At 53.8% G+C, this 17,753-nt stretch overlaps 3 protein-coding genes across 9 annotated transcripts; 1 reads left to right on the top strand and 2 right to left on the bottom strand.

Moving 5' to 3' along the window:
* Nucleotides 1-86: 86 nt before the first annotated feature.
* Nucleotides 87-6,784, bottom strand: ADIPOR1 (adiponectin receptor 1). Its single transcript, XM_033080017.2, has 8 exons — nucleotides 6,693-6,784; nucleotides 6,339-6,557; nucleotides 5,580-5,696; nucleotides 4,789-4,960; nucleotides 3,669-3,855; nucleotides 2,490-2,677; nucleotides 1,129-1,322; nucleotides 87-836 (listed from the first exon to the last, which is right to left on the bottom strand). The coding sequence occupies exons 2-8, from the start codon at nucleotides 6,486-6,488 to the stop codon at nucleotides 708-710; spliced, it is 1,137 nt and encodes a 378-aa protein (XP_032935908.1). The 5' UTR covers nucleotides 6,489-6,557; nucleotides 6,693-6,784; the 3' UTR covers nucleotides 87-707.
* Nucleotides 6,785-8,237: 1,453 nt separating this feature from the next.
* LOC117007078 (tetraspanin-18-like) lies at nucleotides 8,238-10,691 on the top strand. The gene is made up of 7 exons (XM_033079960.1): nucleotides 8,238-8,294; nucleotides 8,532-8,726; nucleotides 9,291-9,365; nucleotides 9,607-9,705; nucleotides 9,787-9,966; nucleotides 10,215-10,298; nucleotides 10,644-10,691. Exons 1-7 carry the CDS (start codon nucleotides 8,238-8,240, stop codon nucleotides 10,689-10,691), a joined length of 738 nt encoding a protein of 245 aa, XP_032935851.1.
* Nucleotides 10,692-12,766: 2,075 nt separating this feature from the next.
* Nucleotides 12,767-17,672, bottom strand: UBE2T (ubiquitin conjugating enzyme E2 T). Of its 7 annotated transcripts, XR_004420116.1 has the most exons (8): nucleotides 17,423-17,608; nucleotides 16,542-16,687; nucleotides 15,957-16,026; nucleotides 15,118-15,223; nucleotides 14,402-14,500; nucleotides 13,940-14,020; nucleotides 13,522-13,778; nucleotides 12,970-13,054 (listed from the first exon to the last, which is right to left on the bottom strand). XR_004420116.1 is itself a non-coding variant. In XM_033080439.2 (7 exons), the coding sequence occupies exons 2-7, from the start codon at nucleotides 16,645-16,647 to the stop codon at nucleotides 12,932-12,934; spliced, it is 585 nt and encodes a 194-aa protein (XP_032936330.1). In that variant the 5' UTR covers nucleotides 16,648-16,687; nucleotides 17,657-17,672; the 3' UTR covers nucleotides 12,767-12,931. The 7 variants fall into 7 exon arrangements, 6 of the variants coding, with proteins under 6 accessions (XP_032936330.1, XP_032936329.1, XP_032936328.1 ...); XM_033080439.2 differs by lacking the exons at nucleotides 13,522-13,778; nucleotides 17,423-17,608 and adding an exon at nucleotides 17,657-17,672 and having other exon boundaries at nucleotides 12,767-13,054; XM_033080438.1 differs by lacking the exons at nucleotides 13,522-13,778; nucleotides 17,423-17,608 and adding an exon at nucleotides 17,615-17,644 and having other exon boundaries at nucleotides 12,767-13,054.
* Nucleotides 17,673-17,753: the final 81 nt, after the last annotated feature.

Below are 17,753 nucleotides of genomic sequence, written 5' to 3'. Positions count from 1 at the left end.
GGATCCCACTGCCCCAGGGCGCTCCTGCCCTGGGGTGCCCAGACCCCTCTATTCCCCCACACCAAAAATGGACACTGACACAGCAATGACACTGAACTATTGACCTTTTTATTTCAATCAGCTACAGCAGCTCTACATTCCCTACAACACTGTCCTTCCTCCCTCCTCCTGACAGTGATGGAGCCGAGGACTGCAGTGGCAGCGTTTTGTCTTAAAGCTTAGTATTAAATATTAAATATTCTTTCATTTATGTTTACATTACTTTGTCAAGGAAAACAAAACAAAACAGACAAGTAAAACTTTAAATTACATGAGTGTGTGCCTGTGCCTGGGGCTGCCCCAGCCAGGCACTGCTGTGGGGAGATATGCAAAACTCCTGGTGCGTGAGGAGCGGGATGTGCTTGGCTGTGTGGGAGCAGGGAGCTGTTCCCTGTGCTGTTGAAGCAGCAGGTGATCCTAGTGCAGCTAAAACACTGTCTGAAGGAGTTAGGAGCCCCCTGCAGCCCCAGCGCAGTGCACGGGGAAGGGGGTGAGGATTTGGTCAACAACTTTGCTAAAGGATTTATCCATTTCTTATTTGTTTTGTTTCTTTAAAAAAAAAAAACAACAAACCAACAACCCCCAAATGGTTTTGAGTCTTCCTTTGATTTTAGCAAAGACAAGAGTTTAAAAAGCACTTAGGAAGCTTGTACTAAAACCAGGCGCTCTCAGAGCAGAGAGTCATCTGTGCACCCCCCTTCCAGGCCGTAACGGAATTCCTGCAGGTTGGACACCCCATAGAAGTGGACAAAGGCTGCAGCCACCACCAGCACATGGAAGATCTGATGAGACTGGAACTGCAGGGAAGCAAAAAGAAGCCTTTAGACCAGACCAAAGAGGACAGCAACACCAACACCACCTCCTCCTCTTCTTCCTCGCTGCTCCAGGACTGTCCTCTGCCCACTGCTCCCCGCTCTGTTGCACTCAGCAGTGATTCCTACCCTGTACTTTGCCCTGCCCACACACAGAACCCATTCAAGGTCTGCCTACCAGCATGTGCTGAGGCACAGCTGGACGCCTCCAGCCCCTCAATGCCCCCTCCCCAGATCCCAGAGCTGCACTCAGACAGTCCATTCACACGACACTCACCCAGATGTCAAACTTGCCCGGGAAGAAGCGCTCAGGGATGCGGGCAGCGTAGAGCCCAGCACCTGTGATGTACATCACAGCCATGAGGAAGAACCAGCCCATCTGCCCCACCGTGGTGGCCTTCACAAAGCCCTCAGCGATGGTGAAGTGCATGGTGGGGACAACCCCACTCAGTCCCAGCCCCAGGAACACGCCTGCAGTACAGAGAGGAGGTCAGGGAAAACAGCTCAGTGTGGAAAGGGAGCTGCTCCTCCCACCAACTCCCCTTGATCCCTCATCCTGTGCTATGGAAGCAGCTTTTCTTCACTGAATTCATGGAGTATCTCAAGCTGGAAAGGACCCATAAGGATCATTATGTCCAACTCTTGGCCCCGCACTGGAGACCCCCAAACAATCCCACCCTGTGCCTGAAAGTGTTGTCCAAACACTCCTTAAACTTCTCCAATCCTCATGGCACTTATCCTTCACAAAATGAGAGACCCACAGCTCCACACCCCAGACAAACCACCCCTGTGCTCACTGGGTAGAACCCACCCAGTGTTTCTTATGTAGGGCTTCAGCAGCTCCCACTCCTAGCTATGGGAATGGACTTGGATTTTGGAAGGTGCCAGCCCTTTAGATTGCACCAGGAACACAGTCACCCCTTCCAGGAAAGTAATTTCTTGTAGCTCCTGAGGAAGGAGTTCAGCAGCTGAAATGTTCAACTCTGGCCTCTGATGACTTGGCGGAGAACAAGTGACACTGGCCTGGAGAGGCTCTGGGTGGCACTCAGCTGGATCCTGCTTGTGCTGAGGGCACAGGATGCAGTGGGGAGGAGCCATAGGGATGTGAGTCCTGCCTGCCCCCTGCCCTCATCTGAGGGCTCTCAGGTGGCCTCTGTCTCAACATGGTCTTTCCTCACTCATGTAGCCAGGACAGTGTTCTGAGAGACATTTGCTTCAGAAGCCCTAGGAGTTGGGGAGGGAGGTGTCTCGTGGTTCTCAGTGAGCATGGGACATGCTGTGGGAGGGGTAAACTGGGGTGTGGGGCTGGAGGCAGTCCCCCACTCTATCCCCAGGAAGGCAGGGAAGAGCTCAGGAATGCCTTTCTCCTCCACATCAGCTGCAGGTTCCTGCTGCTAAACTGCTTCCTAGAGAAGCCAGAAAAGTCACAGCCCCAACATGCCCAAGGCTATTTTTTAACTCCAAACCTCAGGCTCTGCTCAGGAGATGAATTCCCAGCACACCAAGAGAAGGCAGGAGGCCACTCCCTGCAGTGGTGTGCTGCTCAGGGGGAATGAATCCTGCAGGTGCCCACAGCTTCTCCCAAATGGGATCTGCCCAAAGTGTCTCCCAGTACTTGGAGGAGGAAGCAGCTCCTACCTGCTCTGGTCTGCCTGTGCTTGGGGGTGGCAAATCGGTCCCACTGTGCCACAATGATGGCAGAGATACCCAAGACACAAACGATGGAGAGGTAGATGAGTCTTGGCTGTGGGGAGCAGTAGAACGAGTAGTAGAGCCACGGGACAAAGCTCCCCATGATGAGCAGTGCAATTCCTGAATAATCCAACCTGCAGCCAGGGTGCAACAACAGAAAGCCACAGGTGAGCCCCAAAATCCACCCCCTCCATGTGTGGGAACTCTCCAGGCTGTACCTGAGTGGAGTCATTGGGCAGGAAGGGTGTGCTGGGGTCCCATCAAGGCAGGTGTGACAAGAGAAAGGGCCTGGGCGCAGTGGGAATGCTGAGGAGGGGCAAGAGGAGGCTGGAGCTCAAACCACCGGGAACAAATCCCTGTGCACATGATCTAAGATCCTCCACTCGTCTCACCACCGAAACAGCCTCTGCACTGTCCACACTGCCTTCCCAGGAACACAAGGGCATCCCTGCTGGATTTGTTCTGGAGACAGGATCCTGTGGGATCTCTGAGGGCTGTGCAATGGGGATAGGCAAGATTCCCAGCAAGCAGCACTCAAATAAATGCCTTTAATAGCAATGTGGGAGCAGAATTGTACTTGAGAGCCTCACTGCAAAGGCTGATGGGAGCTTGACTCTTGGAGCAGCCCAGGAAGAGGCACAAACCACTGACCAGCCTTCCCACTCTGCTGGAAATCCTGTTTGTGTTCCTTCTTTCCATTTGGTTTCAGTCCAAACTGGATCCAAAACAGAGGTCTTTAAAAGCATCCAGTAAACTGGGACCTGCCAAACTGGCTGCCCAGTGAGAGTGAGATCCCTCCTCAATTCACTGATATGAGAGGCACCAGAGCTTGTTCCCTTGGGAGTACAAAGGCCATTCCCTTGGAAGCCAGGATTCTGCTCCCTTGGGAGCTGCAGGGTCCCAGAATCTTTATCATGCATCTGAGGCTCCTGACCTGACACATTTAAGGTGCTCAAGCAGAACCCTCCAGAACCCTGTTGTGGTTCCCCTCAGTTCCATGCTGGATGGATTCCATGTTTTATCCCCCAGGGATAAAACAGTTGGGAACAGTGCTTTCCAAGAGGAAGTGCTGCAAGAACCCAAAACCTCCCAGGAGACCACATGACCACAAGCATGCTGACTCACTTCGAAAAAGTCCGCGAGACCTTCTCTGAGTGACAGTAGACAGTATGGAAAAGCCAGGAGAAGCTGAGACACAGCACTGCTCCCAGGAAGAACATTCCAAACACCACCTTCTCTTGGAGAGGAGCCATAAAGTACATGTTGGGCCGCAGCATGGTCAGGATCCCCAGACAGAGGAACAGAACAAACCCTGCAGGAACACATGGAGAGGGAAGTCAGGGGGACAGTGGGGGAGTTCAGGAGTCAGGTTAAGAACAGCCCTGGCCATGCTCCTGGATGTATCCCAGGGGTGCTCAATAACCCACAGTGGGTCCTTGGCTGAGGCCTTTGTTAGTGCAAACAAGAAGGGTTGGGGTCAGGGCAAGGGGCAAGCACAAGGCAAAGAGCTGCTGAGCTGCTGTTTTTCACAGGATGTGGAAACAGGACTGGTTTAGGTGGGAAGGGACCTTAAAGCTCACTACATTCCACCCCGTGCCATGGGCAGGGACACCTTCCATGATACCAGGCTACAAGCCCTGTCCAACCTGGCCTTGGACATTGCCAGCAATGGGGCAGCCACAACTTCTCTGGGCAACCTGGGCCAGGGCCTCACCACTCTCACAGGGAGGAATTTCTTCCACTATCCCATCTAACCCTGCCCTCTGGCAGTGGAAAGACATGCCCCCCTTATCCTGTGACTCTCAGCCCTTGTTCAAAGTCCCTCTCCAGCTCTCTTGGAGCCTCTTTAGGTACTGGAAGGGGCTCTAAGGTCTCCCTGAAGCTTTCTCTTCTCCAGGCAAAGTATTCCCCGCATTCCCAATGTGTCTCCTGATCAGAAGAGCACCAGCCCTCAGAGCATCTCTGTGGCCTCCTCTGGACTAATTTCAGAGGAACATCCTCTGGGGCTTCCCTGTTTTGCCCAGGAGACATTTCCCCATCCCACTCCTGCAGTGGCTGAGCCCAGCCCTGATCTCTCTCCCAGGGGGTTCCAGGAGCTCCAGGCACTCCATGTCTGATCCTCCTGCATGCACAGGATTCATACAGGGAGCCCTGGGCATGGAGAGGACCCAGCACTGAGCCCATTCTGACCCTAATGCAGGGCCTGAGCCCCTCCAGCCCCAGGGTCCCTCTTCCCTGCAGTCACCCAGCAGGTGTGTCCAGATGTTGCCTGTCTCGGTGTGTATCCGGAAGATGCTGCGGAAGCAGGCGCGGAAGGAGGGCATGGGGGGCCGGTGTCCGTGCAGGAGGTAATCGTTGTCCTTGAGCCAGTCAGGCAGGACGTCGTACGGGATCACGCGCCAGCGTCCTTCCCACACCTGCAACGCACCAGGGGGATCAGAGCAGCCCAGAGCTCCAAATCCACGGGGAATGGCCCAGCCCTGGGATGGTCCTTGGGGAGAGGAAGTTTGGCTTCTCCAACATCAGGTGTCCTGTGGGACTCTGTGAGTCCCATGTCCTGCACTTTGCTCCCCATAACCCCTCAGGGAGTGATTTTACCCCCACCTCAGTTCCCACAAGGACTGATCCCCAGCCCCTGAAGGGAGCGATTCCAGGAACCCCCCCAGGGAGTCATGAGCGATTAATACCCTCAGCTTTAACCCTTCCACACCCACAGACTGTTCCCTGTTGTTGGAACTCCCATTTGATCAGGGATGAAGCAGAGGAGCCACAGTGACCGCAGGCACTCAGGCTCCCAGGCCCCACCAAGGCCTGTAGGAACACTGGGATTGCTCCCAGGTCCTCACCCACCATGGCTGGACCAACCCCCATACTGGCCATGGTGGGTGAGGGGATGCTGCTGGGAGCAGCCCAGCAGAGCTGGAGCCAGCTGCAGCCACGTGGAGCTTTATCCAGACACATCCTGTCACCCCAAACCCGGGGATTGGGGAATCTGCTCCAGAATCAAGACCAGGGAATTTCCACAGGCTCCTGTACCTTGTACACGAACTCTTCCATCTTCTCCATGGCATGGTGAGCCTGCAGGGGGAGGGTCAGCACCCGCACCACCTCCTCCTCCTCCTCGCGGGCCGCCGGGCACGGAGGGTCCTCGGCCTGCAGGGAAAAGAGCCGGGAGGGAATCGTTCCAGCCCCCGGGAGAGGAATCACCCCTGCTCTTCTGAGAGCACCAGGAGGTGCTGGGAATCACCCCTCTGAGGGGGATGGGCAGGACCCGCTCATCAACCTCGTTTATGCAACACACTGCTGCCTGACCCATGTCGGGCGGGCTAATCTCAGATTTATCTTGTCGAAAAACGGGATTACCACCAGGGATTTTCATCCCTACAACCAAGGCTGGAGTGGCCAACTCGGCCCAGCCGGGAGACCCGAGCAGAGGTGGCTCCGAGATGGGAACGCTCTGGGTCCCAGCACAGCTCCCGCTCTCCTCAGCCGGGAAGGGGTTCGGGAAGGTGATTCCCTGACCTGTGGAAATACTGGGGCACTGCAAACACCCTAGCAACACCCGGCACAGACACAGCGATCCCGGTGACATCCCTGCGAAGGACTATCTCGGCTCCATGCCTGCTCGGCAGGAGCAGTTTGGCCCGGCTCGGAACACTGACCGGCCCGAGGAATGACACGGAGCTGTACTCCTCTAGCTATTAATGGGATAACGGGCAGATTCCCGGGGACGGAGCGAGGAGACTGAGGCAGGCTCTGGATCCCCTCCCGCCCGGGGGTCTCGGAGGGGCTCACGCTGGCCGCGCCGGTGGGTCCTTGGTCCCCCTTCTCTTCTAGGAGCGGCCCCAGCTCGGCGAGCTCAAGGTGCGCCCGTTCCCGCTCCCGGTCCCGACCGGCGGCCACCAGCCCGCTGCCCGCCCCGGCGGGGGCCTTGCGGGACGCCATCGGGGCGGCGGGGTGCGTGTGGTTCCCAGGCAGCCGGTGAAGGTCCCTCCGCGTACTTCTGCCGCCGCGCTGGGGGGGTGAAGAAGCACAGAGTTACCGGGACAGGGGGGACCGGCGGCAGGGCTCTCCCTGGTGGGCTGGAAGCAGCGGTTCCGCCCGTCCCGGGCGGCACTCGGACTCCCCAGTCCCCCGCCCGTCCCTCACCGGCCGCTACATCCCGCGGGCGGCAGCGGCGGCACCGGAAGCAAGGCTGAGGGAACGGGAACGCGCAGGGCCGCTTCCGTTCTCGGGGCCACGCCCTAAGGGCCCCACCCTGGGAAGAATGCTCGATGATTGGTCAAGATCACTGTCTGTCTCCCTGTTCTCCCGCCCCACCGGCCGCCGCCGGCTGTGATTGGTCGAACCGCCTCGCTGGGCTGCCGGCGGAAGGCGCTCTGGCCGCGCTGCGCAGCTCTGTGGCTGCACCCTCGGTTGCCCCCTGCCGGCACCCCGGGGTCCCGCGGGGGGACAGAGCCTGGAGGACCCCTGGGGCTACGGTGACGCTAATACCGTCTTCAAGTTGAATTATTCGCCCCCAGGATGAATTTTCTCACCTTTTGCAAACGTAACTGTCGTAATCCGCCTTCTCCAACAGAAGATGCTTTAATGAAGAAAATAATTTTGTGTTTCAAGCATTGAGTAAAGTCACATCACCAAAAGAAATATGCATTAGGCAGGCAAAGAATATGCTTTAGATAGGCGTACTCATGTAAATTTTACTCTATTTAACCTTTTACCCCTCGGTGTGCTTGATTTGTGAAAACCTCTTTGTACCTGGTGCAGAATGAATAATATTTCCTTTCTAACATGACTCTGTGTTTGGAGAGCTATTAAAATCGGCAACAAGAGGCAACAGACCTTGTCATCCATCCAGAATGTTTGTGTGTCCCAATAGCCGATAGCCCCTGCACCACCACCTGGCTACCCAAAGGTCCCACACGTGGCCATTGAGGGCTTCCCCGAATAGCCACAGCAACAATCAGTGGCCGAGGTCACCCCCAGCCTGGTGGGACAGCTCATCTTTCCCTGCCCACAGCTTTAATTTCCTTGGTTGACAAGAGCCGGAGACTCCCGGCTGCCCGCAGCACAATGATGGATCCTGTTCCCCATCAATCATTCATGGCCTCGCTGTTGGAAGGGATTTCTCGGGGGTTGCTGGAGTGGGAAAAGGGGAGGGATTTTCCAACCTTCGTGATATTATATAGGTGCTGGCAGCATTAGGGAAGGTTGGAGGTACCTGGGTCGCCCACTATCCCCACAGGGTGAGTGTTGTGGGGGCTGAAGGGAACACAGGATTTAGAAAGGACATGAGTTTGGAGGGGACATGGAATTTGGAGGGGGTATGGGATTTGGTGGGGACGCAAGGTCTGTAGGGAACATGGATTTGTAGGGGACACAAGATTTGTAGGGAACACAGGATTTGTAGGGGACACAGGGTTTGGATGGGACACAGAACTGGGGACATGGGGTTTGAAGGGGACATGTGGTTGGGAGGGGACATGGATTTGGAGAGGACACAGGTTTGGTGCTTTTTGGGGTGTCATGGGAGATGGTGGAGATAGAAAATGATCTGGGAATTTTGGGAGGCTGCATCCCCCACATTCTGCTGGAGGCACAGGGTCTAGGACAAGTCAGGGCTGGCTGTGGCCAGGGCTCTGCTCTCCCCTCCATAGGGACAAACACTGCCGTGTCCCCCCTCCCGGTGTTCCCATGAGTGTCTTGAGCTGCATGAAGTACCTGATGTTCATCTTCAACGTGCTGGTGTTTGTGAGTCCACCTGGGCCCTGTGGGGTGAAGGGGTGGAGGGAAACTGTTTCTGGGGTGCAACAACTCCGGCTGGCTCAGGGGTGGGTGACACCAGTCCTAGGGAGGGAAACAAGGGATTGAAGCATCCCCCATCCACATAGGGTGACGATCAGGGGTGGGTGACACCCATTCCCAGGGAGGGAATCAAACCTTGGACATCCCCTGAGCCCATGATCATCTCCTGACCTCCCACTGCAGGTTGGGGGGACATGCCTGGCAGGCATGGGAGTCTGGGTGGCCGTGGATCCTGCTGGTTTCCAGGACATCGTGGCTGCCAGGGCTGTGCTGAGCGCAGGCGCGTGGCTGCTGCTGGCCGTGGGCATTGCCCTGTCCCTGTTGGGCTTCCTGGGCTGCTGCGGGGCCCTGCGCCGGAGCCGTCCACTCCTTCTGCTGGTGAGGGAGGAAAGATGGGTGGGAAGGGGCTGCAGGATATGGGCAGAGGGCACTGGAGGCAGGAGTCGCGTGCTGGAGGGTGGTGAGGAATGCAGGTGTTCCTGGAGGAGCCAGGAGCGGGTGTTCTTCATCCTCAACATGTCCTGCCCTCCACTCCCCAGCTTGTGAGTTTCAATTTAGAGCCCAGAGAATTTATAAAGCCACCAAGTAGGGTCAATTCTCTTTGAAGCCACTGGCTTGTCCCACATGACATTTCCAAGATGCTTCCCCAGGTTTCCCAAGATTTCCTCCCTACTGCTGGTGAGGGGCAGAAACACCTGTTTGAGTGCCAAGATCCCCATTTCTTCAGCATCCCCAATCTCTTGCAGACAGTGCTTGTTTATAACCCCTGCATTGCAGCAGTGGTCAGAGATATGGCATCTGTCTCCAGGAACTGTACACACATCCCTGATAACAGGGACACAGGGCACAGGCAGAGCTGGTGCAGAGGAGGGCAGGGATAATGTGAGCAAGCTTCTTGTGGGGTCAGGCTGGTCTCTGACTCCTTCACCTGCTGCCTTCCAGTTCTTCATCCTCGTCAGCCTCGTCTTCCTCACGCAGCTCATTGGGGCCGTTCTCTTTCTGGTGCACTGGAAACAGGTACTGGCACCATCCCCAGTGTCACCAGCCGCTCTCTGTCACGCCGTGGCCATGGCTCAGAGTCCACCAGGCAACTGGGGATGGTATAGGGACACCCTTCCCCTCACCTCCGTCATCAGCACCACAACACAAACCTCAAAGCAGGTGGGGGGGATCCACTGGGTGCCCAATTCCCTCGGAAGGATCTGGTGCTGTGCAGAATGGGAGAGGAACAGCCCCAGTCTTGGCACCAATTCCACAGGTCCAGCCCGAGCAATTCCTGTCTGAGCTGCAGAGGAACTATGGTGGGGATGAGGGTGCTGAGATCTTCTCCACAGCCTGGAATACCCTCATGGTCACGGTGAGCAGCTGGGAGGCTACTGGGGGACACACAGGATCCATCAAGCGTGGCCATGCTAATGGTGTTTCCCTGCTGTTCCAGTTCTCGTGTTGTGGTGTTTTAGGACCCGAAGACTTTGGGAACGGCTCCCGCTTTCAGGAGCTGAACCCAGGGATGCCATGGCCACGGGCATGCTGTGCCCGGGATGGGCTTCTGCAGGCGGGAGAGGTCCTGGGCTGGGAGCAGTGCCAGGACAGAAGCCCTGGCTACATCCACGAGCAGGTACAGCACAACTCTGCTGTGTCCGTGTCCCTGTCCAGGCCTCAGTCTGTCCCAGGCTCATGGAGCAGAGCATAAGGGACAGAAGCCTGGGACATTGTGCCTGGCTGTGGTTCCACAGTCCAGCAGCTCCCAAAGTCCCCAGCTTGTCCTACCCCACAGGGAACCCCAATATCCCCCTGCAATCCCCTCTGTGCTCCCTGTGGCCATGGGGAACACGAGAGAGCCCCTCCCTCCTCTCTCTGCCCCAGGGCTGCTTCTCTACCTTCGGCAGGACCCTGCAGAGGTACATCTCCCTTCCTGGGACCTGCAGCTTAGCCGTGCTGGGCATTGAGGTAATGAGGGGGGCCAGGGCCAGGGCAGGCAGAACGCCCACTCTTTGTGGCAGGGGGGTTGCTCAGTGGGCAAGGAGAGCACGAAGGAGCTCAGGTCTGTCTCAAGGTACAGAGCCTGCTCTCCACTGCAGATGGGGCAGGTGAAGGAACAAGGGAGGGTTTGTTTTACTCCCTCTGGCTCTCCTCACCCTGGTGTCTGTGTGCAGCACCAGGACAGCTGGCCCAGGTCCCTTGAGGAGCACAGCAATGGGCCCAGGCCAGGGATCTTCTCTGCTTCCAGCCGCAGCCAGGCCCAGCCTGGCCCAGCCCTACTATGGGGCTGACCCTCTCCCACCTCCATTCCAGATCTTTGCCATGTTCTTCGCCTTCTGCCTTTACTACAACTTCGACTGAGTAGGACAGGGATGTGACCGGGGCGTTGGGAGCAGCTGAGGACACGGCCTTTCCCTACCCAGCAGAGATCAGCTCATCACTGAGCTTCATTGCTTCCCACGCATTGGGAACCTCGCTGAGTCCTGTGTTTGCTCCAGAGATGGGCATGACTAGCTTTTCTGGGAGTAGGGACAGGATGTGGGTTAAATTCCCAGCAGGGAACCTGCAGAACAAGAGGTCTAGCACTTGACTTGCTCCTACTGCGAAGAGCTGCCAGCCCTAACCTCTGGAGATGTGGAAGCACCAAGAATTAACCTCCTCAGCCCACTCCTCTTGCGCTCTTCACCGTGCACATCACATCGCTGACATCCTGCTCTTCCACATGCATCCTCCCACATCCCTCAGAATCCTTTGGGTTCTTCCTCACCTGCTGTAAGCTGGTTCTTGTCATCGGTCACCTCCTGGAGACACACCAAAGCCAAGACACCATCCAGGTTATCCTAAACGGTCCATCTGGAATGTAACAGACTACTCTGGAGAGCCAGAGTTGTAAGACTTGACTTTAATGACTTAGCCCTTGAGGTTACATGGAAAATTAAGCCTTTCCTGGGAAAGGATTCCTACCAGTTGTTTCTGACCTGTCTGCTGCTCAGCTACCATTCTTGGTTGGTTGGGAAAATAGAAACTAAACTACTTAGCACTGTTTCCATGTCTCTGAAAGTTGGAAACTGGAAGCTGAAGCAGTGGTTCCAGTTTTCCTTTTGTCATGCTGTGACGCTGGCCAAATGCCAGGCAAGAATGGCGTTTGCTTACCCTCTCCTACTGCAGTTGGGCAGATGAGAGGGAAAAAAATTAAGGGCTCATGAATTGAGACAAGGACTGGGAGAAAAAAACACTAAGGGCAAAACAGGTTCAAATTTAAAGGTATAAAGGAAATGTATTATTAATAGAGTCAGAAGAGGAGAATGAGAAGTAAAATGAGCCTTTAAAGCATCTTTTTTTTCTGCCAGGCCCTCCCTCTTTCCCACCAACAGTGCAAGGAGACAGGGTGTGGGGGTTTTGGTCAGTTTGTCACTTGAGATCTTCTTCTGCTCACTCAGGGAGGGGAGTAATTTCTCTGCTATGCCATGAGGTCCCTGGCATGGGCAAACAGTCTTTCCAAAACTGCTGTGGTGTGGCTCACCCTATTTGGGCACGTAGTCTTTTAAGGATAGGCTGCTCTAGTTTGGAAGCAAGGGCCCTCCCTCTCTCATTGGGTCTCCTACTGGATTACAGCTCTCTCTGGCATCCACCCACTCCAGTGTAAGACCTTTTCTCACAGGCTGCAAGTGAGTTTCTGCATCCTCTGTGGACTTCATGCATTACAGGGGGACAGTTTGTTTCACAATGGTTCCTCATCACAGCTTCCAGAGGAATCTTGGCTCCAACGTTCGGAGCACCTCCTCCCCCCACTGACCTCGGTACTGCTGTTTTTTCTCATGTGTTCTCACTTCCTCCTCTTCTCTGACTAGAAGAAAATCAGCTACTCATAGGTACTCTTACAACAAGTCCCACTAATTCTTGCAAGACCCTGCAGTGCTGAGAAGTTGACCTCATCTAGGTTCCATGTCAGGGAATCGCTTGCCCTGTTTCCATGGCTGGCCAGGTGGCCCCACAGCCATTGTGTGGGCAGTAGCCCTGCAATGCTGGCACCATTTAACACCTCTCAAGTGGGGCACTGAGAAGGGGAAGACACTGCCCCTATCATTGTGCCTGCAGCTGTTGGCTAGAGGCAGCCAGGCAGGCAAAGGCTTGCTGCAGGCCACAGCAGTACAGCACTGCCTCCCCACCCCTGGGGAAATACTGCCCTTGTGCTGCTTTGATTTTCTTCTTAAATGTCACCACAGAGGTGCTACCAATCTCTCTAATTGGCCAGCAGCATGTCCATCTTCAGAGCCATCAGAGGTTGGCACTGTTAGGGTGGAAGCTTCTAGCAGCTTCTCACAGAATCTACTCTTGTCCCCCTCTCCCGCTACCAAAAATGAGGTTGTGCCACATCAACACATCTTTCCTTCCAAATAGTCCAAAACCTCCACTCAACAAAAGGGAAAAATAGATTAAAATTAAAGCTTTATATTTTATTAATGGAAATTTTCACAAAAAAATAGCATCCCAAGGAAACAGAAACCCAAAGCTGATGCAGACCTTTAAAGGCAGACTCTTTCCTTGTAACCTGTGTGAGGGGAAGGGGACAGTGACAACCTCAGGAGAACAAAGCCCCCTCAGGAATCTGGGCAGGATGTCTTCTTCCTACTGATGTTAACCCCTTTTCTTTTCTGCGTGGTCGATTCACTGCTGGTGCTTGTTTCACTTTGGATGATTTTCTCTTCCAAAGGTCTGTAAGCCTGCAAAAACCCAAGAAATAAAAGAGACGTGAATAATTTAATTTTACAGCCATTGGAATGCCCTGTGCTCCACCAAGGTCAGAGATGACTGTAGTCTGGCTCTTCTGCAGTGAGCCTTTGTTATTCTGCTCCCACTGCTGGGATTTTTAGGAAGGGGGATGACAGGAGAGCAAGACAATGGCTGAGAAGAGCAGTAGAACACACATAGATAAACCAGGTCACTCCAGGGCTCTGTATGTTGTTGCATGGATGGCTGCACTCTGTGCTCTCCTGACAACCACAGTTAACTTGGAAACGCATTCAGAGCCGGAGCAGTGAGCATGGCTCCCACAGGGAACATATCCCTACCCCAGAAGGGGGTTACCCAAATCATGTGCAGGAAGGGAAGGGAGAAGGCCCAAAGGTAACTGATTTTTGGGCAAAGGTTTTGATCTGCTTAAGTGTGATTTTATTTTTATAAGACTCACTGCTGTGGTGACAGAGAGGAAAGGAGGTAGGAGAGGAAGCATGATGGGAAGAAGGCAGAACTCCACCAGGGAATAGGGAGACAAGTCAGTGAATGGATGAGCAGGTGGAGAACAGGCACAGGTGAGCATCAGGCACAGGAGGACAGGGAAGAGAGCTGAGGGAGGACAAGGCTGCAGGATCCAAGGGAAGGGTTTATCCATCTGTCGCTCCTCATCCTTGAGCAGCATGGCAGTTATTAGTAAATGAGCCCACTTAACTGGAAGGAGAGAATATAATAAGCTTAAAATATAATGAAATTGAATACAGATCCAAAACACAGAGTAGGAGGAAGGAAAGAACAAAGCAACTGTGAAAGGGAAACTGAGACAAAAGGACTGTAGAGGGAGCTACACCAAGCAAGCAGTGCGAGGTCCTTACCCTCAGCTGCCCTGCGTATTTCTTGGTCCACTCCCTGGCATTAAGCAGGAACAGCTGCTTGTTATACTTGTACTCTGAGGACTAAATGGGAAGAGCAAGACAAAGACAGATTTGATTGAATACCGTCACCAAGAAGCTGGGACAAAGTCTGACTTTAGGACTCCTAAACCAGACTAAAACTGCAACAAGCATGAAGTGTAAAATTCATTTAGTTTGCTTGAAGAACTCATGCTGCCATTTGCACTGAAGATCATGGCTTGAAAACAAGACCTTGACCATCTCTTCTGGCCTCAGCTGCCTCAGGGAAGGGAAACCCAGGGATGCCCCAGCTGATCCAGGTCAGGCCACACTCCTAGTGTGTCAATCCAGAGTGAGTGAAGTAGAAGTTGAGCCTAAGTCCAGCCCCTTATTCCCTCCCCACCTGTGTCCATGGCCAGGAGAGAGGGAAAGGAGCTCACGTACAATGTCGGCCATGAGAGGGTCATCAGGGTTGGGCTCTGCCATCAGCAGCTGGATGGAGGTCAGTAAGGTGGAGATGTTCAGGGAAGGCCTCCATGCACCCTGTAAGGAAACAGGACGAGAGCAGCAGCTCAGAGAGAGAAACCAGCACAAAGCAGTCCAGAGGCACCTCAGAACCCACAGCACCTCAACCCAACCTGCCCACAGCTGTCTTGGACTTCCAGGACATAATGCCCCCTGGAACACACCAGACCCACTCTCAATACAAGGCTCCAAGGAAGCCCAACTGACAGTCAGGGCAGTGGTCACGGCTCTAAGGCTGCCACTCAAAGAGCTCAAGGAGCATTTGGACAAAGCTCTCAGGCACACAGTGAGATTTTGGCTTGTCCTGCACAAATCCAGTTCGTGGCCCTGATGATCCTTGTCTATCCCTTCTGACTCAGGAGATTCCAGGATTCTGTGGGCTGTGTATTGCACATCTCTGCTGTGCAACTCATTTTCAGACCTAATGCCAATCTTTAAAGTCTTGGAAACTTATACGGAACAAAGAACATCATGTTCTGGCTCTAAACAAAGGAAATGTCACTCAAAACTTCATTCCCTGCTCCCTGTAAATAAGTCAGGAGCAAACAGACATTCAATCAGGCTTTTACAAGAAGCAGATAAGGAGTTCATTATCCTGCCCAGGCTCACTTACCCACAGCCAAGCACTGTCTTACCTTTGGGGGTAACTTAAGAACATCCAGACAAATCCTTCCAGCAGAGTCAATGTTGGGATGGTAGATGGGGGTCAGAAAGCGAATCTTTGGTGGCTCAAATGGGTACCTGAAGGGATAATCATGAAGAAACAAAAGTTATTGTTACATCTTATAAGCCCAGTTGTTTTGCCACCCAAGCAACACCATAATTTCCTCCTCCCAGCCTACATGAAAACCTTCTCCACAAATCTTTGGAGGCAGTGCTCCGCCTTTGCTGCTTCCAGCTGTGTCCAACTAACATTTCCCTGGAGAGCCTTCCACAAGGGAACAACATAAGAAACTTTATACTGATGAACAAGCTCTTTCCAGAAAGCTTTGAGACAGTATGATGAAGCAAAAATCTTATCACTGCACTTTTAGGATTTTAATCACACACCTGATATTCAATGCAAAGTAAGTTTATCAGCTACTAGAAAAATTGCATTCCTTAAAATGAGCATCTCAATTTCTTGTTGAGAGAATAAAGGAAAGACTCACATGTTAGCATTTACAGCAAATACCTTACATCAGTTTACTCACATTTAAAGCAGCACTACACTATCTACATAATCAGAGAATCAGCCTGGTTTGGGTTGGAAAGGACATTTAAGTGCATTTCACTCCATCCCCTGCCATGGCAGGGACACTTTCCACTATCCCAGGGTGCCCCAAGCTCCATCCAACCTGCCTTGGACACTGCCAGGGATGGGGCAGCCACAGCTTCTTTGGGCACCCTGGGCCAGGGCCTCTCCACCCTCTCCTCTCCTCACAGGAGAGAATTCCTTCTTAATTGATCTAGCTAGGTCCTATTGCCAACTTACCTTTCAGGAACTATGATTTCCAGGTTGAATATTCCTTTATCATACGGTGTGTCCACACCTCCTAAAATTTCTTTAGGAGCAAAAAGAAAATACAAGGATTACATTAAAAATCAGAAATACATAATGGTTTGGAAGGAACCTTCAAGATCATCTTGTTGTCCAGCAGTCCTGATGTATCTCCCAGAGCTGCTCAGATGACAGAACCATAGAATGTTAAGGGTTGGGAAGGATCTTGAAGGCCACCCAGTTCCAGGAACCCCTTCCATTATCCCAGGTTGCTCCAAGCCTCATCTAACCTGGACACTCCCAGGGATAGGACAGCCACAGTTTCTCTGAGCAGCCCATGCCAGGGCCTCACTACCCTCACAGGGGAGAATCCAGGAATAAAAATTGTCATCTTATGTAAGACCAGTTCCACTCCCCAGCAATCAAAACTAAAGGCACACCAGACAAGGCACAGCTAAGGTATGTTTAAAGGAAACTAAAATCCAACACCTCCATATAGTCCATAAAGCCCAAGGCACATACAGACCTAGCAGCAAACTGCAACTCAGCACTACCTCTGGGAACCCCCAAGGTACTTACGTGCCCGCAGGTCATCGAGCTGCCCGTTCTGCCAGCAGGTGATTCCTGGAGGTGGCTCTGTAGCCAGGAGCGAGAGCTCCCTTGTCAGCCGTGACACTCTCTGCATGGTGCGGGAGCTCCGAGACTGAGTTGTATTCCTGACAGATCTGGATTTTCAAAAATAGCACTTTGAGTATTTTTCTTGGCTAAGGACCTGGGTTTTGAGCGATTATCCTGATGTGATAACATAGTCACAGAGAGAGAGGCTAAGCCAACTCCTGGAGCTGCTCTTGGACTCAGCTGGAAGAGGGGTACTATAATCCATCCCCTCAGTTCCCAGCTAAGTCTAATAAACCCTCGGGTTTAACAAACTCTCATGAACTGGGAGGCCACGACCAGGTTCCAAACCCCTTACAGAACTGTAATATCTGCCCTAGGACCACCTGTGTCCCTTCATAGTTAAGGTACCTGCTGCCCTGCTGGAGCCACCCATCAGTGCCTCTTCCTACCCAAAGGCCCCATCTCCCCCTTCCCGTGCAGGTGGAAACATGAAAGCTGTTTTAGCGATAGGCCAATCCCTGCCACAACAACGCCCCTGACCCTCTCAAAGCAAGGGTGTGCTCTGCCCACCCCCCACTGTCCCCATACACAGAGACATGGGGACACCCACCAGTGCAACCCGAGAGGAACCCGGCTCAACAACCCACCGCAGCCCTAACCACTCACGCTGAGAATGGGGAACCCCCGCTAGGCCTAACTGCCCCCTCCGGGGATTATTCTTTCCCTCAGGCACCATTAATACCACACAAACTCTCCCACCCAAGCACCCCTAGCCTCTCCCCACCAAAGAAGCGTTTCAGCCCCCCCCCATCGGCCCAGTTAATTGCCCTCAGCCTAATTACCCCCGCACACGGGCAAGAGCTGCGCCCCGCTTCCCAAGAATGAGAACGGCCACGCACAGCCTCACCCCTCCAAGAGCCCTCACACAACCCCTTTGGAACAGCCTCCACCCTCTCTGATGACTAATCACCCCCTCACTCTAACTAATTAACGCTCCCGCCGCAATGACGGAGGCCCGGCTCCCACGCCCAGACCCGTGATGCAGCGCGCGATGGAGGCCGCACTTCCGCTGTTACCTGGCAGCGGGCGGACGCCTGGCGGGCAGCCCCACCCCCTGCCCCGCCGCTCGGGCTCTGATTGGGCTGCCCTGGCGCTCAGCCCCGCCCCCTCAAT

This window comes from Catharus ustulatus, chromosome 25, assembly GCF_009819885.2.
Source record: "Catharus ustulatus isolate bCatUst1 chromosome 25, bCatUst1.pri.v2, whole genome shotgun sequence".
In the NCBI taxonomy this organism is placed as follows: Eukaryota; Metazoa; Chordata; class Aves; order Passeriformes; family Turdidae; genus Catharus; species Catharus ustulatus.
The sequence above is the reverse complement of the archived record's forward strand: the minus strand, read 5'-3'. Positions and strand labels throughout refer to the sequence as shown.